The sequence below is a fragment of the Rhinolophus sinicus genome, linkage group LG01, assembly GCF_036562045.2.
Source record: "Rhinolophus sinicus isolate RSC01 linkage group LG01, ASM3656204v1, whole genome shotgun sequence".
Classification (NCBI taxonomy): Eukaryota; Metazoa; Chordata; class Mammalia; order Chiroptera; family Rhinolophidae; genus Rhinolophus; species Rhinolophus sinicus.
The window spans coordinates 151892928-151920158 of NC_133751.1; the positions used below are offsets into that span (position 1 = coordinate 151892928).

Here is a 27231-nt window from a genome sequence, read left to right on the forward strand (position 1 = left end):
TTGGAAGTAATATAAACATTACTTTAAATTTGATAGAAACCATATTTTGTTCTTGATTTTTTTAAAGGGACATCATCATATTTCTATGATTTTATAAACATTCCTGAAAGAAGTTTCAGGAGTTTGCCACAAATGTTTTATAATAATGATCTCTGGATGCATGCCTCAAAATTAAGGTTAATGGATTAATAGAGCAAAGAACTGCAGATTTAATTGAAAGCAGCAGGAGAACATCCTCTGTATGCATACATCCATAATTAAGAATAATAAATTATTTGACAGGTTGAATGAGTATCTATTTCACAATAGAAAAACAATGGCATAAACTCAAAATTTGTTTTTTAACTCAAAACCACAGGCTAAGAGACCCAAAGACATGAAGAGTTATGAAATTACTCTTGCAAAAAAAAATATGTGTGCATATATATATATATATTTTTTTTTTTTTTTTAAAGCAATTCTTTTAATTAACTGCAAGTAGAAGCTTCATGTCATGACTATAAAGTCAAGCTTACCATTTACCAAGGTAAATCAGCCTTTACTTTGGAGAAACTCTATCAAGTAACAGTATCAAAATTATTTGGTTTCCTAAAACATCATATTAACATATCTTAATCCACTCTTACTAATATGTAATTGCAGTTAACATCTCATTTTCCCAGTCACAGAAAGACCTAAGGGAAATACCGATCCAGAAAAAAAAAACGAAAAACAAACAAACAAAACCTTCAGTTCATCATTTATTCACTCAAATGAAAATAAAATGTATATTAAGCAAGCCTATCCATGAAAATCCAGATTTGTGGTGGAACGCACATTGAAAAATGATTTTTTCATTTTATGCATTGACTCTCTATGGGATATTTCCCCCGGTGAATATAAAATATGTTTTGATTTATATAAATTTTATTTCTTACATAAAGTTTCTGAAGCAGCTACTATTTAAAATAGGCAGCCTAATTATAGAAATATATTAGTTAAACTATCCACGTAAGAGTTAGAAACTATCCACACAAATGAGCTATAAATATCTCTTCCTACAGAAAATCATAAGGCGATCTTTTCAGCTCTTCTGAAATGACTGGAAGATATCTTTCATTATAAAAACATATACCTTAAACTTACATTCTTTCATCTAAAATGTGACACTTCTCTTTAAAAATAACATTTTAATCACAATTTGCAGTTTAAAATCACAGCTCTTTGTAGCTTTCAGTGTTTTCAAATTCAGTCCTAAAAAATCACTGGGACTGCTTTTGGTATATTTTAGACTAGGTTAGCATTGTCAGTGAGTAAGAATTTTTAGGGGGGCAGCCAGTTAGCTCAGTTGGTTAGAGCACTGTGCTCTTAACAGCAAGGTTGCTGGTTCCATCCCCACATGGGCCACTGTGAGCTGCGCCCTCCACAACTAGATTGAAACAACCACTTGACTTGGAGCTAATGGGTGTGTGGAAAAACACACTGAAATAAATAAAAGTTTAAAAAAAATAATTTTTAGAAGTCTTTCCCATTCTTGCTAAGGTCAACCAAGCATACTGATTGTGATGCTTATATTTACATAATTTTAAAACTCCATTAAAGAATGCTAACAACAGAAAGAACTGGCAACCTCTGGATATGGACAGGAAATATATATATATATATATATATATATTTAAAATGTTTCCCCAAAAATAATACGTAGCCAGACCATCAGCTCTAATGCATCTTTTGGAGCAAAAATTAATATAACACCTAGCATTATATTATACCCAGTCTTATATTATATTACATAAGATAGGGTCTTATATTAATTTTTGCTCCAAAAGACACATAAGAACTGATGGTCCAGCTAGGTCTTATTTTTGGGGAAACACGGTGTATATATATATATATATACACACACACACTGTGGTATGGTTTCTAAACAATGCTAATGCATATTTTATAAACATACATTCATCTGCTTTTGAATTTTCTCTATAACAAATAATTTTCAAGACCCAGACAATTAATAAAAAACATGTAGAATGTTTATTGTTTGGACTTAGCCTAGTTATATTTGTCTTCTGCAGAAGCTTTTTATCTTTTGAAACTGGTTTATATGATCCTGTAGCCATTTATTCTTTCATTTATTAAAAATTGCTGGGTACCTAATAAATGGTAGATACTGTGCTAGCTTTGAAAATACAATAGTATTTAAGATATACAAACCTGAAATTGCATAAACATAATTCATTTAGGCTGATACATTTTGTATGGACAGTGAATTATTAGGTTTCCTAAACCAGCTTCTATAATGAGGAGATAAGTTCAGTGAGAAGTTCCTAATATATGCTACGTGATGGATATGATAACGAGTTAAAATGTCATTGCTAAGGGTTGGGATGAGAATCAGCTGTGACTCTGGACCAAGAGTAAAATAAATCTGTGGCATTTGGAGTTCTTTGGGGGGGCATAGAGTTTGGGGTGATCAAATGTTAGCAGTTAAGGCCTCAGTTCAGGGATGGGAAGGTTAAATAAGTTGTATACTATTGAGTATTTACCTAGACAGAGAGGAAAGTTCTGTTGATACACATTAAAAAGATAGAAATGTTCCTTCTAAAAGCTGAAGTTCTCGTATTGATCAGTTTGCTCTGCAGAACCTCTGCTTGCTCAGACTGATGTTCCATTCCTTTGTAGTGAATTTGATGTAGCCATTTGCTCCATTACTACTAGCCTCTGTTTTAATGCTTATAGTTTTATTATCCCCATGCCTTTTGGATATGCATGATTAAATATTTATTGTTGTTGTTAATTTGTTTTCGATAAAATTGAAATATAGTTAAGGAAAAGTGGTGGCAAATAATTTGACATTTGTGATTTTCATTTCCCTTATCTGTCAAGAGAGGCTATTTATTGAAATGATTTATCAGGTCTGTGTCTAAACTTCTTGGACTTCTATCAGTATTAGCTTAGCAAATTTTATTCAGAAATTGGTGTACACATGATTATCGTCATACAAGAGCCTCATTAGAAGTTGTTAGTTTGGAGATGACAAGGCATTATTATACTACACCAGGTAAGGAGTTAGGTGGCAAAATTGCACTCCGTGGAGGTGAGAGGCCTCCCAGGTGAATTCTAGGATTTGGCTCCCAAGTGTTTTGTCTTTAAATAAATAAGTCATTATTTTTCCTTCAAAGAGTTATCATATCCCTTTCCTGAAATTTAAAATTAATGTCCTACACCACTCCACTTAATTAAAATAATTTTGCTAATTGTGTTTCTTTGGGTTTTTATTTCCAAATAGCCTGTAAAATCCTTAGAACAGGTACCATGCTCTGAGTTCCCTTCTGGATGTAGCAGAATAAGGACATATGATGCACCCTTAATCACTGGTTACGATGAGCATTACAGAAAGAAAAGAAACCAGTTTATAGGAGTTATACATCTTTGTCGATATTCCCTGAAGAAAAAGTTATAGATTATTTGGAAATGATTGTATGATAAAGAGGTTGTCTAACCTACTATGACCAATTGGAGGATTTCTTGCTTAGAGAATCCCTAAGGTGGGTGCATGAACTTTATAATTGTCACAGTAAAATAAAAAACAAAAGCAAAACAGATCGTCTTAGAGAAACTTAATAGATATTTGAGGTCTCTTGAGAGTCAAATTTAATCAATCCATTCAACAGAGATGTGATGTAATTTTTATATGCTCCAGAAACAGGATGTAAAAGGGACACATGGATCTAAGTAAAGACTCAAAGTTATGCAATTCTGTTATGGGTCATTCTTTTCTTATCAATTCAACCAAAACCTCTTGTGTCCTTATTTATAAGGCAGTATGCAGTCATTTGAGCAGTAAAAAGTAATCCATAGAAATTCTAAATTATTTTAATGAGCAAACTATAAACTCCCCACAAAATACGAATGCAACCATCCAAGGTGTGGAATATATCCCAAGGTCAGATGTATCCATGATATAAGGTATCCATGATATAAGGAATATTCTATCATCTATCTATCTATCTATCTATCTATCTATCTATCTATCTATCTATGAAATATGTCATTTTTATATTTAATATTATGTGTATTTGAAACACATTGTTTTTTCATATATAAACATTTATTATAAAGTTTTTATTGGTATCAAACATGATATGTGAGACATTAAACTATAAAATGCTTTATGGATATAAGATAATAATAATAATAATAATAAAACAGCCATCAGCCAATAGAGATAGTCAGTTTTCACATTCTCCTATTCTTATTTTAGGAATAGTTCATTCAAATCTGTTCCATTATCTACACTTTCCATCTTGATGTGCTTTCTTTCTTCAGCACTAATCTCAATTTGACAGTGGTTCTAACAGTCATTAGTCTTCTACCTCACTTCCCTACCTCATCTTCGTTGCTATTCATAACTTTATAGAAGTTTAGAACTGGGCGGGAGGGCATCAAATGTTATCTAATCCAAACATTGTACTCATGAGAAGACCCAAAGATCTATGTGACTTTTTTAGGACCACACGGATATTTAGCTTGGACACTTGAACTTAGACCCAGATTTGAAGCTTTAGTCTAGTGCTTTTCCATTTCATTATCCTGTAACCCTACCTCTCTTAGCCTGTGCTTCCATACTCAATTGCTTGAACATTGGAATTCTATAAAACTTCAATTTCCTGCTTTACTTGGGCAAATTTCCAAAATGTCTTCCTTCATTTGTTCAACTTCCCTAACACCCCAATATCCTGGGGAAAATACAAGAGCTAGAGCAAGACTATTTTCCATCAGTATTTCAAAGAAAGGTTAATAGCATATATAAGAGGAAGGAAATTATTTGTTGAGCACATGCTAGATGCCAGGCATAGTGCTAAGTGTTTTCACATTACCTCATTCAACCTTCACAACAACTCTGGGAGATGGGTATTATTATGTCCGTTTCAGTAATAGAAAACAAAGACTCAGATGTTTTATCAGAATTGTCCAGATGCTACATTATTAGTAAGCATTGGCAATGAGGTCAAACCCAGTTCCAACTGCCTCCAAAGCCCATATTCTTTAATAAAACATAGCCCCTTTTGGGGGGAAACAGCCCTTTTGGATAGGAAACAATGAGTTGGTAATTTATTGAGCAACAACAGTGTAAACACTGTTGGAGATACAAAAGAAAAATGGGACGTGACCTTAGCCACCAAATAATTTATAATGGACTTGAAAATCAAGAATTATAATACAACATGGAAGTGTTTAATATTCAACCATGTTTTATCACAAATCCATTTGGAGTTAAAAGAGTGTTCAGTTGGGAGAGTATCATAATTAGAGGAGATAGGGCTGGAGTTGAATCTTGGAAAACATGAAGAATTAAGATGAGGTGAGTTAGAATATTCTAAAAGTGAATGTAGAGCACAGTGAAATATTTTCTCATAGGTAAACGTATAAACAAATGTGTGGTGTTTATGTGGTACAGTGATAAGCTGCTCTGATGGGGCTGATGGTAGCTAATTAGGAAACAATGGACAATAAGATAGTATAAGAAGGACAGGATTAGATAGGATAGGGGGAGTCTTGAAAACCCGATAAGAGTGTTGAACCACAAATATAGACAATAGACACTTTATCAAGGTCAAGTCATATTGAGTGCCAAAATTGGTGTACACATGACTATTATTGCACAAGAGCCTCATTAGAAGAATACCAAAAATATTATTTTAATAGTAGTTATAGGATTAAGAAAAGAAATACCTCGAAAGAAGAAGTAATGGTCTTCATACCAAGTTATATTAAGAAAGAAGGGAGAAGTAAGTCAAAATAGCTATAAAACTCCTATGAAGATAGGATTCTTTGAAGCTGGAAAGCCACTATTAGAGGTAACACAAAAATGAAGTGAGATTGTTAGGACTTTCAATAGACTGTGGGAAAGATGATCTTTTAGCTCTCATATACTATGTTTAAAGTTGTCCTTGAGCAATGATCTATAACAGTTGGAAGCACAGGACTGGGACACAGCTTATTTCACAAGAGTGGATAATCATTAGAGTTGTCAAGTACATAAAAACATTGAGTAAGAAACAGAGCTGTAAGAGGCATAAGAAGAGAAGTTCAGAAAAGGAGGCCGAGTTGGACTAATTGGAAAGATCAATGAATAATCAGAACAAAAATCAATATCACAGGTGCCAAAGATGAAGATCTCAAGAATCTGGTAGGGTTCTATTGAATTGAATAATGCAATGAAATTGAGGCCAGTTATTGGGGTAGACGTTTACGCAATTTTCTGCCGAGTATTCTCTTTCCCCTTCTGTTGGCGATTGCTCCTCCACCTGTATGATTCCTTAAGACTGCGATGTTTTCATCTGACTCCACTCTCTGCCAAGGCTGATTTAGCTAGAGGTGAGCATCTAAGCCAAGCTATGCCAAGTAGAGTCCTCTTATCATGAGAGTCTTTGAACTGGAATTTAAAAAGTGATCTAGTCTTTTTTAAGTGCAAAAGTTACAGGATGTAAAACCAGTGAGCTATGGCTGAGCATGTTTCCTGTCCTAGAGACAAAAGACGCAGTGAACGTTTGGGCTATACCCAGGCCCTTGGTTAAAACAATTTCCTGGAGCCTAACTGCAAAATTACCCTTTATATGGTTTGATAGTTTGTTTTCTCTTTCCTTTCCACAATTCAGTCTTTTTCTTCCCCCCCCTTAAGCTAGCTTGAGTTTGTTTCTGTCTTGTGCCAAAAAGGAAGGTCTTGATTAATATCAATCCTTTTCTTACTTGTTCATCCATTTCAATCTCTTCATATAATTTAGGAGGAAATGTATATGCCAGCATACACATACACAGATGCCTGCTCAAGTAATTTGAACCAAAAATATGGCTAAGTTACAAATGCATTTTTACTATTCCATCTATGTGTAAATACTACTACTAACACATTTTGTTAGGTAATTCAGTTTGAAGAAACTATGCCCTCTTTGGTATAGAATTCAACCTGTGTATTCCTTTCAATGGACATGATGTCTTCAGAGGCTGTGTATGTTTGTGGAGCCAGATTTAGATCTCATGTTTTCTCTGGATCTATACTTCCAGCAAGAATGATAGTAAAAATTTTAATAAGTTTGCAACTGGTAAGACACCATTATCAATCAGTATGGACATTAAACAGTCAGCATTAATACTAGTTGCATTTTAGACCTTATTGCTGAGATTCCCTGTAATATTCCTTGGGATGTTTCTTCCTATGAAGAAAGAAGATACAATTTTTGTTTCAACACAGCACAAATGTATTTCTTTTTTGGTCTGTCTCCCTCACTCCTACCCAAGGAAATAAGTTAACTTCAAATGAACTTACCAGGTTTCCTACTGTCAACACTCTACTGAATTGACCAGTCATTGGATAATGTTCCATGGCCATAAAGAGGGTATTTAAGACAATGCAAATAGTAATGGCAAGATCAACAAATGGATCCATAACAATTAAATTGACAAGATGCTTCACTTTTAACCATGCATCACAGCAGTCCCAGATCAAGAACACATTGGCAAATCTATACCAGCATGGTGGACATTTCTGTCTAGATTCTTCAAGTTCTGGGAAAACAATAAAGAGGAAGAGTAGTAAATAACAATAAAAATTAATTATTGTTGCTATAGATTATACATTATTTGATAGAATTGATGTGTCTACTTGGTGATGGAAGTTTATATAACTTAGCTTAAACATGAGAAGACAATCTCATTAAATATTTTCATAAAATGTTCATTAAAATGTTATGTAAATAGACTTTATTTCTCCTTTAATTAAATACAGAAAATAAACACTTTGAATTTAATATTTTGCTTCAAACTAACTTCATTACCTAATAACTTATGTAATAGTTCATTAAATCGCTATATTCTCTTGTATCAAAACAAGTTTTATATCAGCTTTACAGGAATAGTAAATGTATCAACCAATTATTGTTTCTTTGAAAGTACCTTTTTAAGAACATCATCTAAAGCTGTGATCCTTATTAGCATGTGTGACTCATCTCTCGTCTCATTGTCTCCACATAAGCATTGATCTTGCACACAATGAGAATATCATATGTCCGTCTTTTTAGTATAGATTCAGACCCAAACTTACTTCCATTATTCATATTTCTCATATCTTTCAGAATTTTAGCCTAATATATAAACAGTTACTATTAATTTTAATGGGTGAAACCTGTTATAATTATGTGACTGTTCAGATATCCAATACATCAACAGAACAAGATGCAAAATGTAATTGGTATTTTTTGAAGAACATAAGAACATATGTTAGATATGACATGTAATTGACTTATAAAGTTGCAGTACTAATGTAACATCCCTCTTCAAGAAGTGGGGACTTATTTAATGAATGAACAAAGGAGTAATAGTTGCTCCCCATTCCCCTGTGCCCAAATTAACAAGCATTGTGTCAGCCCTCCTTTGAAGGAATGTAATGGGTTCTGTGTATATGGAAGATGGAGGAGAGATCTATTTTTAGGGTCCCTATTGAAGCAGAGCACAGGTTTTGATTTGTCTAACTCATTTATATGCCTCCCCAGACCCCATCACCTTGCCTAGAAAACAGACTAAAGGTTGAAAGAGATGTTTCCTTGTGCTTCTATATACCAAAATTTGAAAAGGGAAGTGTTCCCTCTAATTGCTTAAGGATAAATTCTCACTGATAGGATACCAAATGGTGAAATATCATGCTTCAGACAGAAAAGGACCCAAGTAAAAAAAGAAATAAGAACACCATTAGTTTTATAATTGATGTGGACATCATGTATTCCATATATCATCTACTTAGGTCTATAATACAGTTCGGATCCTGGGTAATTGACTGTGGCAATTCTATGAGAAGAAGGTATAGATCCACAAAGCATACAATCATAGAAAGCTGCCTATCCCATGGCCTCCTTCTTACCCTCCATTGTGTTGGTCAGTTTGCTGGCTATGCTCATGGCTCTTTGCCTTCCAGAGGAATCCTCCAGCATCTCCATTGAAATCTGATAAGAGCTTAGCCTTCTCTTTCTGACCTCCGTTTCAGTGGTGGTGCCCTGCAAACCAAATACTGATGGCTCAAACCACCCTTTTCAATGAATAATACAACACTACATAGCATTTCTTTGGAAAATCATGCTACATGCAATTTTTTCCAAGTGACAGTTTTTAACTAATAATATTTATTGATTTTTAAGTTATAAATAATTTTTTAAAAATATCACAGGTAATACCCCTTAACAAGAATTAACCAGTTAGATGCAATCAAATAGGGCAATTATATTGCATAAATATTTTAAATAACCTGCTGGAATTTTCAGGGAAAATTTTCATAAGCATGCTAATGTCATATATTGTTTCATTTTTCTCAAATGCAAATCATTTTTCAGCTTATTTCAATGATTACTAATCAAATCAATATTCCCCCAAAACAGATAATAGGATTATATAGTCCCAAGGCTGAATTATTTTCTTTGAGGCTATTTTGACAATATTGACATATTGGGCCAATTTTTCCATGCACAAACACAGATGTACAATGAAATGTGTGTGCTTTCCTGATATTTTGAAAATTATTTCTATATGCCATCCTATAAGAAATCAAAACATTTTAGAGTCATTTTAATAGACATCAAAACATTTTTGAGTCACTGTAATATTGACAGTCGTGTGAAAACTGCCCATTATCTATGTTGGTCCTACAATGGTTAATTTTAAGTATATGAAATTTCCAGAATACGAATAGATAATTACACAATTCTGGGCGAACATATATCTATAATAATGATTTGGTTGTTAAAATGTCCAGTATTTTGTGTTGGCAGGTCTACTGATTTGCAGATATATGTGTCATCCCAGACTCTAAAAACTGGATTCTTTTAATCTAAAGTATTTGAAAGCTAATGGTCCCATACAATTCAGTTGGTTCTGAATATGCTATTGTTTTGCATTCAATAAATCATATATCATTTTTAAGGACTTTCATTTTGGGGAAGCAAGATGGAATAACAGGCTACACCGCCCAGGCCTGGATTGTTTCAAATTGGTGTGTAATGTCAGTGTTAGCTAACTTATTATCTATTATCACCTCTGGCGGAAGTTGTCCAGTAGGTGAGGTTAGAGCTGTTGGTCCACCCACCAAGGAAACCACACCATTGCAATCCACAGTGCTGTGCATCTTCCCATTTGCTGGAAGCCCTGGCACCATCCTGGATGACATACTGGCCTGACTAACGTTACTGTGGCGGCGCTCTCCATGTCTGTGGGGCACAAACAGTGAGTCTCTCCTGCTCTCGCTGTCTTCAAATGTACTGTGCTCATCATCAGCAAAGTCATTTTCAGAACCGACATCCTTTGTCCGACCTCTGAAGCTGAAAATGCTTGTTTTGCTATTGCGTCGTGGGGAAAACAGAGAGCCACGGATACTTAACAGAGACTGAAAAGAGAGCAAGGAAGAAAAGAATGGGGATACACACACAGTAATTTAGTAAAAGTCTGAATGTTGCGGAATCTAATTGCTTTGGGGTTAGAATAGTCTTGCTCTTAAGAACAGGTAATGAAATTTATAAAGAACATATATGTTTCAATCTTTTTACTACAGATCACAACGCTCATTTAAGCATAACGAGTGTCTTTTTGATTAAGAATCCTGATTTGCAATTTACTAAGTGCACATCCAGTTCATTTAATCTTCACTCTAGTACTGGGCGTTGGACTTGGTCATCATAATGTTATAGGTACAGAACTTGATCCTGGAGAGGACAAATGATCCTTCTTGGTGGGAGTGGTGGTTAAACAGCCAGTACGTGGCTTTCACTCCCAAATGCTGTGATTTGAAAGGCATGCAACTTGGAAAATAAGGTATGGCTCACGTGACACTGTTGGCTCAAATGTGTAATATTTGTAGCAAATATTTTACTTCAGGATAATGTTTTAAAAACAACAACTATTATCTTCTCATTCCCTTCTTTTGAATTGTAAAAGGAAATTTTCCTTTTTCTGTCTCTATCCACATGGGAATAAAAGTCACGAAATTTACCTATGATGTTGTCTTCCAAATTTGCTAACAGTTTCCCAAACGATTACTAATGATTTACATTATTTGAGAGAATATATGTCGTAGCAGTAACAACAGAGAGAATTCCTAAACTGCTATATAAATTCCTGTTCTTATTTAACATTTAACACTGGCTTTAAAAAGCAAGACGTATACACATGATTTTACTAAAGGTGATGTGGAAGACAGCTTTTCCTTCTCATCTCACTTTAATTTTAATAAACGGAACTGGATGTGTCAAAAACTTTTTGTATTATATGTGTCCCCAAATAAATCAAGGAAATACTTTCTGGTACAGGAAAATGAGGATTTAGCATGAAGTGCCTTCTTTCACTTTTTGGATAGATTTTAAACTGTCAGCATCACATAATTGTGTTTATTCTAGCCTTAATGAAATTTTCAAAAATACCTTTATTCAGTCTGCAGAACCTGTGTTTACTCTCTTCCTCATTAACAGTGACATTCCCTGTGGCTCCCCTGGTTCATCTCTCATCACCTCTCTTACCTCTGCGTAACCAGGGTAATAGGCGTGCATACATACAAATCCCGATGCACACATAGCCATATGCCAGCATAAGTATGCCTGGACCTTCCTTTCCTTCCTCCAAGCTTCAGTGTAAAATCAAATACAAATAATTTTAGTGGTGAAAAACATAAAAGCAGACTCCATCACATTTATTTTTGGTCCTTTTGCCTAATTAGGTCATGCTGATTTTCTTAGGCCCCATTTGTAACTTTATTGTTATGGCTGCTCCCAGACTGCAAAACACTAGGATAGTCTGTGTTGCCCTCTGTCTCAGCGATGTTCTGGAAAGATATTATTCATTAAGAAATGCACCATTGGTTTGGACTTGGCTCGGATACCCACAGGAATTATTGACTGTCTGGTTTGTCCAATCTGTGGCTGTGTCTTTGTGACACACACGTACGCAGCAGGTTTGTCTCCCCAATGTCAGGCAGTAGTTAACCTGATTTTCCAGTCATCAGACAGATCAAGAAATTAAACATTGTAAAGACATTAATTCAGCTCCCTAAAATAAAGAATATTAATGTTTTTAATCTCCCCAGACTCAGATTAAATTATCAGTATACTGTTGGTCATGTTCAGACTTGTTTTTGAAACTTTAGTGTGCATGTTTAGGTCCTAGCTTTTGCGAATTGGGATTCAGTAAGCAGGGGGTAGGACTCTGGAATCTGAATATTTACCACACATTCCAGGTGTCTCTATGCATGTGGACCTCTCCCTACACTCCAGGAATGCTAACTTGGTTTTACAGTAATCCGTGGGATGGTTCAGTGTAATCATCTTAATTAATATGCTTACTCTCAAAGACTGTCTTTGGAAACTGAAACTGTCTACGTGATGTTGGTTGGCAGTATGTGGTATGTGGTAGTCCATGATGTATCTTGTACATGCCTTTAATTTGCATATTTTTATGTCAGGGTGTTCTCAAAGGCGTTCCAGATCTTTGAGTTTATTTGAAACTTCTATTCACTCTTTGGAAAGTATAATAATGGGTGTGAGCACAGCTTTCAAGACAATAAAGACTGAAAAAGAAGATAACAAAAATAGTATTCAGAGAAAATAAACCAAAAATAACACACTAGAAGGTGAAGCAGAGTAGAGGGAATACCCACAGCTGTGGCAGTTCTTTCTCTAGGGAAAACAAGTTATTATGCTGTAAGGACCAAAAGGTCACCTTTCTTTGCCTGGGGCCCCAGTGTTATTTTTGTTTTGTTTTGTTTTGATTGTTTTGTTGTTGTTTCATTTTGTTTTGCCTTGTTCCAAGAAGGTACATCTGAACTCTTTTTCTTAATTTTCAATAACAAAAGGGGAAATAGAAGAAATTAGGTCTGTAAAACACAATCCTGCATTTAGGGATTAAACTCGAAGGGGATTGGGAAAAGTCAAGATGGAAGATAACGCAGGGAATTTGAACGTGTTCTAGTAAAAGCATGTAAAGTATTTGTTAGAAATACCTACTTAATAGCATTTCAAGTTAAATGTATGTCCCTTATCAATGTTTTCAATTAATGAACAATTACACTTTGTTCTAGCTACGAAGGTTTTGATTTAAAATAAATTTTCTCAGTGTGTCCAAACAACATAGGTTGAAATCTTTGGGCAGGATTTACTTTCCAGTGTACACATTTAAAAATTTTTGCCATTTTTGTCCTGTGAATATATATTATCTATTTAAAAACAAAATAATGTAATACATGTAAAATGACATTTAAAATTTATGATAGTAGAGGGTAGGGTACCTGTAATTTACAGCTTCTCTGCCTTGACATTTTCAAAACACATTTCTCTTTGAACAGTGTTCCCTGTCTATCTTTTTCTTCCTGTCCCCACTTCATTGATTCTCTTTCCCATCAAAGAGAGTCCTTTTTTGTTCACAAATCCAGAAATCATAAATGGCTTCTGGTGTATTATTGCTTATGAGTTGTGTTAATGTTCTCTGCCTCTTTTTACTGGGGTATGTAAATATCAGCGCTAAGAGGCTTTTTCTTTTACTTTTGAAATATCGACTATCATGTACTCTATCTAACATCTATCTACCTATCTCACTGTCTCTCTATCTACAAGTATAAAATGAACTACATATGACATATGTATATACTGATTGTGTATTTAGTATTTAAACTCTGGCTGTCAACCAACTTCTCTCTTCTATTGCCTCTCTGTGGCTCATTCAACACAGGCCTCCCAGCTGCTCATTGAGCATTTCAGGCCCTACTGCATCAGGGACTTAACACTTGGGCTTTCATGATCCTGGAATGCTCTTCTGTGAGATAGCCTCTTCCCTTGCCACCTCTAAATCTTTGCTGAAATGTTTCCTTTACAGTGAGGTGTTCCCAAACTACCCAGTTTAAAATGTTTGCCTCCATTTAGGTCCCATGATCCCCCTTTCCTGCTTTGTTTGTTTATTCCCATAGCACTTGTCACCTTCTAACATAGTCTACAACTTATTTAACTTGTTTATGTCTATCTCCTCTTTTAGTATAAAGTTTCATGAGGTCAGTGAGTTGTAGCTCTTTTGCTCATTAAGATATTTTAAAAAAAGAAGAAGATATTTTCAGCATCTAGAACTATTTCTGCCACATAAGGTGATCAACAAATATTTGTGGATTGGCTGAATGAACAGATTCATTAAGTCTTTACTTGAGCATAATGATGAAACAATGGTGGACAAGTACTGTTTTCAAAAACACACAGCTATGTATTTTCATGTAAATATTGCTCCTAAGCATGTATGTTTGTGAGTAGTTGAATCTACTCAAATTTTTAGTTTCCTTCATTTAGAATTCATTTTAACTTAAGAGCTTTACTATTTGTCACATAGGTATTCCATATATTGCTTAATCCCCCACAACTCTTTAAAATAAACGTTATTACCCCATTTTACGGAAATCTTTCAAAGTACAAGTGACTTGACCAAGGTCACAATTAATTTAGAATTGAGATATGAGCACAAGCTTTTGTGACATCAATCATTATGCTATGGTTTCAAATACTACTCCTCCTAATAATTTAATAATGCTAAAATACCAAGGGTGACAGGTTAAGGCAAAAAGTCTTGTCTGAGAACCTGACTTGCCTTATAGAGCTTCAGGTTAACCCCAAATGTGTTATACTGATCTACTACCATACTTTATATTTGTATGATGCAAAATAGTAGTTGGATCCCCTGATACTGGCATTATTTATAGGAAAATGGTTTTTATCTTATAACTTCTTGCAGGAACATAACTATTTTGTCCTAATATGAGAATTCAAGTTAAAAGTTATTATATAGAGTTTATTTCTTTTTTAAAAATTTATTTACTCATTCAATATAAATTATAAAATAAACACCAGTTCATAACTTGTATATGCCTTTTCTCCCAAGCAAGAACTAAACGCTATACTGAATTTTGTGCTTACCACTCCAATTGTTTAAGAAGTTTTTGGTATTTATAAGAAGGATATTTTACCCTTGGTTGATGTACATTTTTTTCTCTACTTAATTATATAGAGTGCCTCTCAAAGCATTATCTTTGGGGTGTAATTCTGACCCAGATTAATATGATTAAAAGAGTTAATAATTCAGAGCACATGAAATTTTAATGGAACCAAATAGTGTTCAAAGTCATAACTGTACTTATCACAGATCCCATAACTATTTACTCCTTACATTTTGCAATAGATAAAACTTATTAACAGGCAAAATGTTGAAACTATTTTTCCTTTTTGACTTGAATCTATGCTGAAGAATTGGTCAGTTGGCATTAAATCGGAGCAAAAATAGATGTCTTCAATTTAGTTCTCTCCAAGAGCATTCAGGTCATAATTTTATTTTAATGTATCATAACATGACACCATATCACGTTAATGAAGACTCATGATAGCACAGTTCTCATATCAAAAGATAAAGGCAAAATCCAGAGACATTTGTTTTCAAGATTTATGCATATATTATGATTAGAACCTCAGATAATAAAGGTAGAAACCCAAATGCAAAGAAGATAAGTTCATTTGAGGTCTTAGAAGGGAAAAGGTAAACAAGAGATGCAAAACTGTCTACTTGAAGATAAAAGTCTGATAGGCCCTTTCCCCCAAAAAAGCAGATGAAAAAACATGGTCTCAAAATAGTGCAATGTATAAAGCTGATTGCCTCAAATGAAAAGTTATTAATGGTTTAATCAAAGTCCTGTTTAAACACAATTTATGGTACAAATTTAAATAACTATTAATGTTAGTTACCGGTCCCTCATTTAAATCAGATATTGCAAAAATATACCAAAACAAAAATATCAGCAGTTAAAAAGCAATAGCAATGTCAAAACCAATTGGAGCGCTTAATAGAAAGCCATACCTGATGAGGGGAGTAGAATTTCTTGTCATTACTCAGTTGGTTTCCATCCATGGAAAAAAGGAAGCTTCTTCTTTTGACACTGTCTTCAGATTCAGATTTAGGAAACCTGTCTCCCTCTCCTTTGTTTCCTTCAAGGTGCTCTCTCTGTTTTCTTTTCTTCCTTCGGTTCCTCCACTCCTTAGCGCTTTTGGAGCTTAACTTTGATGCTTCTGAAGAACTTTCCAAGAGCTCTCCTAAGCCACCTATTCCACTGAAATCTCTTGAAGCAGCTGATGCTGCTGCAACTGCCTGTTTAAAACAAAGCGAGGCACTATTTAGAACATAAAATTTTGAAAGCAGTTGACTATGGTACAAATTTGCCATTTATGACTCTTAACTATATGTGAAAATTATGTCTTCTGGTCATTTCTTTCTGCTTTACTACAAGAGAGTTCACTTAATAATGACACAATTTTGAATAGTATAAGGCAATATGCTAGCCTATGCATCAAGACAAGAAAAGTCTGTTTTGGCACATCTTCTGGATAGACCCCGCCCCTTTTAATTCTGTTGAGATTAGCTTCATTTCAGGGGACAATTGCTCTCTTAAAAGTATCTTCTACACTTTAAAAGAAAATGTTCTCTTTTGGTGGTTGCTGGTCTGATTACTATTTCAATTCTATCCATAGGCTTTTTCCTCCCAAGTGTGATTGTGAATAACTGAATGGTGTTTTTTTCCTTCTAAATCTAGGACAAATGACTTTTTCTTTTCTTTTTTGGGGGAACAATGTATTTAAACTGTCTGCTATTTCACCTTTAGATAGAAGTAGTGGGAATATATTGGTTAGTTTATCCTCTTCCTTAATTTGAATTACATTTATTGCTATAGTTCACATCGTTGGGGTCATGTTAATTTCTGCAATTATACAGAACTTTTAGTTTTAATTTTTTTAATATTATAAGTTATTATTATAAATAATAACACATTATTAACACATCAATCAATAAGTACCTGAAATAATCATTCAAGGGATTATGAGAACTTCTTCAAATATTTTCTTTCTATATTTCAGCACTAAGTATACTTAAGCATTTTTAATTTCTGTACATACTAAAGAAACATAGCCTGCTCTGAGGTGAAGCATGGCAGATGTTTTGTATTTTCATTACCATGACTAGTATTTTTAGACTGGAAATGATCTAACCATGACTAGAGAGGATATGAAATAACAATATTGTGCATATCAAAGCCGAGTTCTCATTTAGTATATTCCTGTTTTTAAACATAATCAAGGAAGTGGAAATGATTACATTATGAGAATATTGGTTCAACTCTTTATATATGTCATTACTAAGTACAAACAACCTTATCTACCATTTTGTTCTGTCTTCTCCACTAAACTATAAATTGCATAGGAATGTTGTCATATGTTTTTGTGCGCATTGCCTAGCATGTCACCTGACATAGAAAGGGCTCAGTTACTATTTGGCGAATAAAGATGCAAAAGGGCATCACGCTGTCAATTGTCTCAGATACTGGGGTGGGGTTGGGGAAAGAAAAAGGCATTCTTAGACTTGACTCTTCAAAATCTCATAAAAGACTATGTGTCAGAATGATCTATATAACAGGAATGTATTTTAGGAAAGACTGAAGAAGAAACCCATTTAGAATGCTTTGACAACATGTTGTGTTTTATGTTTCTTCCTTCCTGAGGAGAAGCAAACCCTGCTAAGTAGCTTCCATTTCTGCATCTCATCTCAACTAAAAAAAGTGATACAAATTCTCTAGAATTAACATGAACCCAGGGATGGGAACCGAAGTACTACATATAGTACTAAATAGGTCTGGTGAACTAAGCAATACATAAAATGAAATGCAGATATTTGTTTATAATGAATTCTATATTCATTATGGAAACTCAGATCTAAAACTCAGTATAAGACAATGCCTAGCATTTAATTGAATCATTAATTCAGAATTTGGATATTTATAGAATTGCATATAGTCAGATAGCCAGATTTTTTAATTGAATTATTGATCATCAGTGTCACTTCTAATATCAATGATGAAAGATGAGAAATATTAAGGGCCCTTTTTAAATATTAAGTTTAATATAAATATGTGTAAAATAAAGCAAATAAATGAAGCTCTTATCTATAGCAAGTTAAATATAGTTTCATAGAGCTTGATACATGGGGGATTCATAATATACACCATTTGTTGACAGAATGAATATACCTAAATTCCTTTTTTCCAAACAAAGTCCTTAATTCACCTTTCCCCTTTGTATAGACAGAAACACAACACACAGTGCTAATCATTTATTGACTTGCTTGTCGTTAGAAACAAAGGAAGTGGTGGTAATATTCCCTTGCATGTAATCCGGAAACTCACATTCATTTAAATCACTTCTGGAATTTGTTTTGCATAAGATATGATTTCCCTACCTATTCTGGGTAACAGTTGGAATAACTCAAAACCAAAACAGATTTCTAAGGCAATGTCAGTAACCTTCCGACACAACACATTTTCTGTGTCACTCATCAACTCAAATCTGTCACTTATTCCACTTCCAGTGATTTGATGATCCCTCAAAGGCAGATGTTTCCTGTCACCTCCCATGTCTGTGTACCTGTTTATACCTAGCTCTGTGACATGGCCAATGTCCTGTTTATTTAGACTAATAGTGTTACTTTTACAACTAACTGCCTTTCTGAATTTCTCTTGTAACAACTAACAAATAAGTCCTTAATATTTGCACAGATAATAACATTTTCCTCTTTTTATAACATTGCAGTGTGATTCAAAATAGGCTTTATAACTCATTATATCTGTGTGTCTTTAAAAAAATAAAACCACATGACCACCTGTGATTATACTTCATTTTAAATATAAAACCCAGTTTTAAAATCCCATTCAAAACTACAAGACATTAACTATACCTGTTTCAATTCTACCCGTAATTATATTAGATGTCTTAAATACCACTATTTCTAACTTTGTCCTAAAGCTTACTCCTAAATTTTTCCTATGGCATATGCTATGCTGAGCACTGTTAGCCATTTAAAGATCACAAATTAAATGCCAAACACAATTATGATGATTTAGGACAAAACATTTGTTCGTTTTTTTTTGTTAGGTTTTATCTGTCTCCATCTTTTAAAGTTGCATTTGATTTGTGAGTCAACTGAGATGAATATGTCACTTTTTCATGTCCAAATGATGATTGGAACTAGGAGGTCCCTCAAAGAAAAAAAATGGAAGTGATGCTAAGTTTCACGAAATCATTGATTAGATAGTAACTTTTGAAGAGCGATAGGTTAGCAAGACTCAAGTTAGACCAGAGCACCATGATCTCATGGATAGACTAAGTCTGCCTCTGTCTCTGTCTCCAAACCCTACTCTCCTCCAATATGGGATATTTACTAGTTATTGTTACCTGTGTCATCAATAAGGAACTAACGCTAGTTTGGTACTATGCCATCTGGGATCAGTCACTCTGGGATCAGTTTAAATTTTTGTACATATGAAGCTAAAGCTGCGTCTAAGAATGATTTGATCAGTGGAATTCAATAACTGACCTTTAAATAAAAAGAACTGACATATTTCAGCTGTCCCAATTAAGATCTAGATAATTAGGTTCCTTAAATCTCTATTACACATAGTACATTTTCACCTCTAAGTTTAAAAGATTATACTCTTTTAAACATATTTTACCCTTCGGTGGCTCAATTTCGGAATATATTCTTATTCTTTTACTGTGTGTGTAGCATTCTCAAACACATTGCTCTGTTTTTATAAATGATAATAGGGTAATCCAGTGTTTTAAAAAACAATGATATGCAATACATAAATATTTCTTATAACATTCATTTAAAACTTTGAAATAAAGAAATTTTTTGCCCTATAAATAGCAATTTTATTTCATTATCTTACAAATGTGTTTTAATTATAGTGATCTGAAATAAATGCTTAAATTCTTCAAATATAGTATAACTTTCTGTCAAGCATGAGGTATATGTTATAAGATTTTTAACTATCAGCAAATTCGTTTATAGCTTTCCTTATAAAATCAGTAAAATATAACCAGGTTACTACTCTGTACTCAATGGTAAGATGAAGATAGCAAAGCCAGCATGTTCAGTAAATGCTAAGTCTATAGTTGGTGTGGTAACCAGCTGAGCAATTCATTGTCAAATCCCTGTCTCATCAAAAATGCCTCCAAAGAGGACCTAATGCTATATCGTGTGTTTATTCAAAGTAACTTAGAATTATTAAAAATTTAAATTTTGAACCTACAAATTTCAAGGATATACTGGCCATTCAAATAATGCTTCAAATATCTGGGACCATCTATCTGAAAAAAATCACCATATATCAAATAGTCACCATAGACAAAAGTTATTTGGACTTCTGTTTCTGGCCAAGAAATAGTAACAGGGATCAGATTTGCTCTCCCTCCTGAAACAACCAACAAAACATACAGAATACATGTAGCAATGGTTTTGAAGACACTGAATGAATGAGATGTTGGTAGAGTATTCTGAAGGATTTTCACTCAGATGTAGGGACTAATTAACCTTAGACTAAATTCTGCCCTAATTCTACCTAACGAATCTTCAAAGGTTTGATGATGCAAAAGGATCAAACTGTTTATAAGTAATGTAACTATGTCCCCAAACAAAGATCAAGAATTTTCATAAGAATACAGAAATATTCAGCACCTAAAAAGGTAAAATAAGAGTGTCTGGAATTCAACTAAAGCTTGTCAGGAATGCAAAAATCAGGACTATATGACCAATAATGAAGAAAAAAAACAATTTGAAAAACCAAGATCTGATATAGATGTTAGAATTCGCAGATGAGGACTTGAACAGTTATAACTGTGTTGTGTATGTTCAAAATGCTAGAAATAAGAGAGATATAAAAGATTTTGATCAAGCTTTTCGAGGTGAAAACTGAAATGTCTGGTATGGAAAATACACTGGATGGGTTTAATGGAAGGTATGACATTGTAGGAGAAAGGATGATAAACTTGAAAATGTCGCAATAGAAACCATCCAAACTGAAATTAACAGGCTGATTCTAAAATGCATATGAAACTACAAAGGACCTAGAATAGTCAAAACAGCTTTGAAAAAGAAAAACAAAGTTGGAGAACTACCACTATCTGATTTCAAGGTTTATTAAACAGCTACAGTAATTAGGAGAGTATGGTCTTGGTGTAAAGAGAGACAAATAGATCAATTTAGCAGAATAGAATCCAGAAATAGACCCACTCACATATAGACAACGGATTTTTGACGGTTTCAAAGGAATTTAGTAGAGAAAGGATATTTTGTTCAACAAATAGTGCTGGAATAATTAGATAGCTATATTAAAAAAAAATCTCAACACATAAATCAGTTTTTACACAAAAATTTACTTAAAATAGGTCATTGACCTAAATATAGAACACAACACTTTAAGCTTCTCAAAGAAAAAAGAGGAGAAAATCTTTGTGATGTTGGTATGGCAAAATTTTCTTAGATACAACACCAAAAGCATGATCAAACAAACAAAAAAGCTTCATAAAATTAATTTAATCAAAATTAAAAACGTTTACCTTAAAAAAAAATACTGAGCATAAAAAGGCACGTTACAGACTGGGAGAAAATATTTGCAAAGCATATATATCACAAAGGAGTAAAAGACTTATTCCCAGAATATATGAAGACTACTAAAAACTCAGTAATTAAACAAACAGCTCAGCTACTATAATGGGCAAAAAATTTGAACATCCACTTCAAGATAGAAGCTATACATATACAAAGTGAGAACATGAAAAGATACTCAACATCATCAGTCATTAAGAAAACGCAAAACAAAACAGCAATGAGATACTTAGTAGAATGGCTAATACCAGTAGACTGACCATACCAAATGTTGGCAAGATGAATTTGAGGTAGCGTAACTCTCTCTGACATGAATTAGATCTCACTCTGTTTTCCCATGATTTTCACCTTTCAATTTATGTTTTGTTCATTTTAATCAAGTACTGTTTTTCTGTCTCTTCTCCTCAAGACATAAATGCCCCACTCACCATGCCCGTAGCCCAAACAGCCTTTAATATTGAGAATATAATTTGGAATCTAATAGCAGTAAATGCCTTTCTGATATCCTGATAGGGGCTATAGCAAACACCTTTTGTACTACAGAAACCCCAAAGAACGGTTAGGAGTAGATATACATAAAGTTTTCTTGTTAACATTTGAGGTTCATTTCAGAATACAACCTCAAATGTTATAATTAGGAGGGAAACACCATAGTGGAAATAACAGCTACGTATCTTTTTCATGTTAAACTGAAAATCAGATTCTCCCCTCAGGTTTTACGAGACAATTGCATAGTAGTTAACCTTATCCCAAATGGGTTTTCTACTCCCAGCTAATTTTCTTATATTTATTGTCTAAAACGTTCCTGTACTCCAACTTCAGAAGAAATTTGAGGTGAATTATTTTCTCTTTTAAGTTTTAGTAGGTTTGTTTTTTTCTTGATTAAAGTTAATCGGAGTGACAATGGTTAGTAAAGTTACATAGGTTTCAAGTGTATAATTTTGTAATACATCATCTATAAATCACATTGTGTGTTCACCACCCAGAGTCAGTTCTCCTTCCATCACCATATATTTGATCCTGTTCACCCTCATCTACCACTCCCCTTCCCCCTTCTCCTTTGGTACCCATTATGAGAATGCCTCTATACCAAATGAAAAGCCAATTCCCACTTGACTTTATGGTACAAAAACATTCTTACCTAAAACAATAACAACAACAACAACAACAATAATAATGCTTTGCTTATTTTCACTCAGTACCTGAGCTTCTTCCTGTTGCTTTTTAAGCTGTTCTAGCATCTGCTGAAATTCAGCCTCTTTCTGTTCTGCTTCTTCCAAGGTGGCCTGATTCTGTTCCTCATAGGCCATGGCCACCACTGCCAGGATCAAATTCACCAAATAAAAAGAGCCCAAGAAAATCACCAGGACAAAAAATATCATGTATGTTTTTCCAGCAGCACGTAATGTCTAGGGGACAAAAGGGATTATTTCAGCAGTATTTTATATAATGTCAGTAAAGATCTGATTACTATCATTAGATAATAGATGAATGCTTTATCAAGATTTTTTTTGTTAAAATGCACATTTACACACACATGCATGCACAAACACATACACAAATAAATTATCTGAAGCTTGACTATAGTGCCATTTAATATAAGCACACATTTCAAATTAGTATGTATTGTATATATATTTAATCCCTACTAAGAGTCCATAATGCAGGACATAATCCCTTTCTTAGAGTCCATAATGCAGGACAATATTACAAGTGATATTCAGTGGAGTTCCACTTCCACTGCAGCCTACTCTCTGCACCATCTAGTGATAACATCTTCCTTCCCGTTCTTCTAGCCCCACTTAATCATAGGTCTAATTTAAAATTTTATGTAATTGGTTTTTAAAATCTTTCACACGCTCTTTTTGTATTTATAATTTGATTATAAACTCAGTCGTGAACATTTCTTTGCATCCTCCACAGACCCTAGTAGAATTCCTTTCATGTACTGACTGAATGAACAATTGGGGATTGTAGGTACACTTTACATAAGACCCTCCTCTGTATTCTAGAGTGTTATAAACAAGTATCCATATTTGTTGTTTCATATGTTCATAAAATTAAATCCTGTGCATGTTAATTTGAACCTTACTGCTATGTCCTGAGTGCTATGTGCCTCCAAAATTTGTATGTTGAAATTCTAATGCCTAATGTGATGGTATTAGAGGGGGGGGGGGCTTTTGCGAAGTGATTAGGTCATGAGAGTGGAGCCCTCATGAATGGGGCTAGTGCATTAAAAGGAGCGTCCACTGAGACCCTTTGTCCCTCCCACCAGGTGATGACACACTGAGAAGTCGTCAGTTATGAACCAGGAAAGGGCTCTGGCCAGAATGTGACCATGTTGGTGTCTTGATTTTGCACTTCCCAGCCTCCAGAACTGTAAGCAGTGCATTTCTGTTATTTATAAGCTACCCGTCTATTGTATTTTGTTATGGAAGCCCAAATGGACTAAGACACTTACCAGCTGGTAAAGGTTCTCCCAGTAGTCTTGAGTCATGAGTCGAAATAGAGACAAGAAAGCCCAGCTAAATGTGTCAAAGCTTGTGTAGCCATAGTTGGGGTTTCTTCCAGCCTTCACACAGATGTATCCTTCTGGACACTGGCTGTAAGAGAGAAATGGAGCTAGGGTCAGCACAGGAATTATTGCTATTTCAATCGATGTTGATTTATAGGAGTTGTCAAAACCCAGAATTGCTGTCTGTGATGAATTTCTTGCCTTTCATTTGCAGAACACTTTAGATGATTGTTCACAGTGAAATTGTTATTAGATGAAATTTGTTAGGAAAACCAACAGAAAATCTAGGTGCAAAGGAGTCAGATTTATAGACATTTAGGACGGCAGAGAGGCAGCAATCATAGACTTCTGTCTCTGACACCATCAATATCCCACTCTTTACCAAAGGGAAGAATTAATAATTAAAAACGAAAAGACAGAAAACAGCCAAATGAGAGGGAATCACTTAATGAGCTACTTCATTAACCACTTCTGTAGAATTTCTTAAAATAAAATGTGTATTTTAGAACAATGTTAGATTTACATAAAAGTTGCAAAGAGTACAGACTTCCCTTATATCCCAGGCCCAGTTTTTCATATTAACATCTTATGTTGGTATGGTACATTTCAACCTGTATTGACACATTATTATTAACCAAAGTCCATACTTTATTCAGATTTCCTCAGTTTTCCCCTGATATCCTTTTTATGTCCCAAGGCCCAATCCAGGACACCACATTCCATTTAGTCATTATGTCTCTGGAATTCTCTTGGTTGTGACAGTTTCTTGGACTATCCTTGTGTTTGATGACCTTGACAGCTTTGAGGAGTACTAGTCAGGTATTTTGAAGAATGTTCTTTAATTGAGATTTTGTCTGATGTATTTTTCATGATTAGATTGGGTTATAGACTTTCGGGAGGAAGACGACAGCCGTGAAGTGTCATAATCTCCACATCATTATCAAGGGTACATATTATTAATATGACTTAATCATTATTGAGGCTAACTTTCATCACCTGACTTGAGGTAGAGTTTCTCAGGTTTCTTTACTGTAAATTTACACTTTTCTTCTTCTTTTTCCATACTGCACTCTTTGGACTAAAGTCGGTATGTGTAGCCCACACATAGGAGCAGGGAGTTATGACCCACCTTCTTAAGACCAGAGTACGTACATAAATTATTTATAATTCTGCATGACAAATTTGTCTATTATCGCTCATTTATTTATCTACTTATGTATTCAATCATTTATTTATATGAGTATGTACTCACAGATATCTATTTTCTACTTTGAATTATAATCTAATATTTATTTATTTATTTTTGCTAAAATTTTCCAATTTTGGCCATTGGGAGCTCTTCCAGTTGGCTCCTGTATCTATCTCCTTGACATAGCTCTGTGGATGTGTGTGTTTTTGTTTTTATTGTTTTGTTTTTTGTTTTTTAGCACTTTCTTACTTTCTGGCACTACAAGAGACTCCATGATCATCTTTTATATTTCCGGCCCCAGTGCTAGAATCAGGCATTTCTCCAAGGAGCCCTTGTTCTTTTATTGGAGGATGGTGTTAGAAACCAAGATAAATGTGTGTAGCTGTATGTGTATGTGTAGGTGTAGGTGTAGGTGCAGGTGTAGGTGTAGGTGTAGGTGTAGGTGTATACCTATATACCTCCTTGCTCTGTCAGTTGAGGGCCTAGAATCAATGACACCGCCTTAGCAACAAACATACTAAGCACCCAGATGTTGGTTTCTAATAGCATATATATACATATACATATACATCAATTATTGTGTCTGTTCAATTTTTAAATTGAGTTATTTGAATGCTTTCTGTTTTCTTTCTTTTTTCTATATGTAACCACCTGTGCCCAGATTAGTCTAAATATGAGGTCATACTCATGTTTCCAACTTTACTTCATTACCACAGGATCTCTCTAGACTTCTCCCTTTGCTTATCTGTAATCTCTCACTCCAAAAGTAAGAAGCCTGGCTTCTATCATCTGCTATCCATACACTTAATGTGTAGTTGTTTCAGGATCGTTAACCCATACCACCATGGGAAACAACTTGATCAACTAGAGTACAGTTCCTTTTGCCTTTAGTCTTATAGACTCCAGTCAAATTTATATAGATTACCACCTATTCCCCCACCTCTTTCAGTGAGGTTATTTTATACAGTTAAGTATATTTAGATACTTTCCGTCATTCAACTGAGATCCCCTAACCTCACAAATGATTTTTTTAAATTTGCATACAGCATTCACTCTTTGTGCTGTAAAGTCCTATAAGTTTTGACAAATGCTTAGTGAATCACACAGAATAGGTGCTCCACCCCAAAAAATGTCCTGTGCATAACCCAGTCAACTACCTACCCTGAACCCCTGAAAAACACTGGTATTTTTACCATCTTTATTGTTTACCTTTTCAGAATGTCACGTAACTGGAATCATACAGAATATAGTTTTTTCATATTGGCTTTTTTCCTATATAGGAAATAATATTAATGTAAATTTAAAGCTCATCAATGTCTTTTTGTAGCCTGATAGCTCATTTCTTTCTAACACTGAATAATATTTCATTCTATTAGTATACCACAGTTTGCTTATCCATTCACATATTGAAGGACGTCTTAATTGCTTCCAGTTTCTTGTTATTAAGAATATAGCTGCTATAAATATGCACATGCAAGTTTTTGTGTGGATATAAATTTTTAAATTAATTGGCTAAATACCTAGCAGGGCAATTGTATGGTAAAACTGTGTTTATTTTGTAAAAAACTGTCAAATTGTCTCCCGAAGTGTCTATACTATTTTGCATACCTACCAGCAATGAATGAGAATTCCTGTTGTTCTGCATCCTCATCAGCAGTTATTACTGTCATGTTTTTTTTGGGATTTAGCCATTCTAACAGGTGTATAGTAATAACTCTTTGCTGTTTTAATTTTCAATTCTCTAATGACAAATGATGTTGAGCATTTTATATATCCATATTAGCCATCTGTATATATTCTGTAATGTCTCTGTTCAATTTTTAAATTGAGTTATTTGTTTTCTTTCTGTTAAATTTTGAGTACTTTGTATATTTTGGATACAGGTCCTTTATCAGATATGCGTTTTGCAATATTTTCTCCCAGTCTATGGCTTGTCTCTTTATTCCCATTACACTGTTTTTACAGAGCAGAAATTTTTAATTTTAGTAAAGTCCAACTTGCCATT

At 34.1% G+C, this 27231-nt stretch overlaps 1 protein-coding gene across 6 annotated transcripts in view; it reads right to left on the reverse strand.

Annotated features, from left to right (window-relative positions):
• SCN3A (sodium voltage-gated channel alpha subunit 3) overlaps positions 1–27231 on the reverse strand; it is a 105686-nt gene that overhangs the window by 35758 nt on the left and 42697 nt on the right. For 2 of the 6 annotated variants that reach the window (XM_019727328.2, XM_019727329.2), the window contains exons 10-15: positions 23984–24125; positions 22725–22931; positions 15889–16176; positions 10208–10408; positions 8897–9029; positions 7310–7548 (exon numbers count right to left, since the gene is read on the reverse strand). In XM_019727328.2, the coding sequence (XP_019582887.2) occupies positions 7310–7548; positions 8897–9029; positions 10208–10408; positions 15889–16176; positions 22725–22931; positions 23984–24125 (1210 nt within the window). Of the gene's footprint in view, positions 1–7309; positions 7549–8896; positions 9030–10060; positions 10409–15888; positions 16177–22724; positions 22932–23983; positions 24126–27231 lie in introns of those variants that run through there. The other 4 variants (XM_019727323.2, XM_019727325.2, XM_019727326.2 and 1 more) reach the window with 3 other exon arrangements.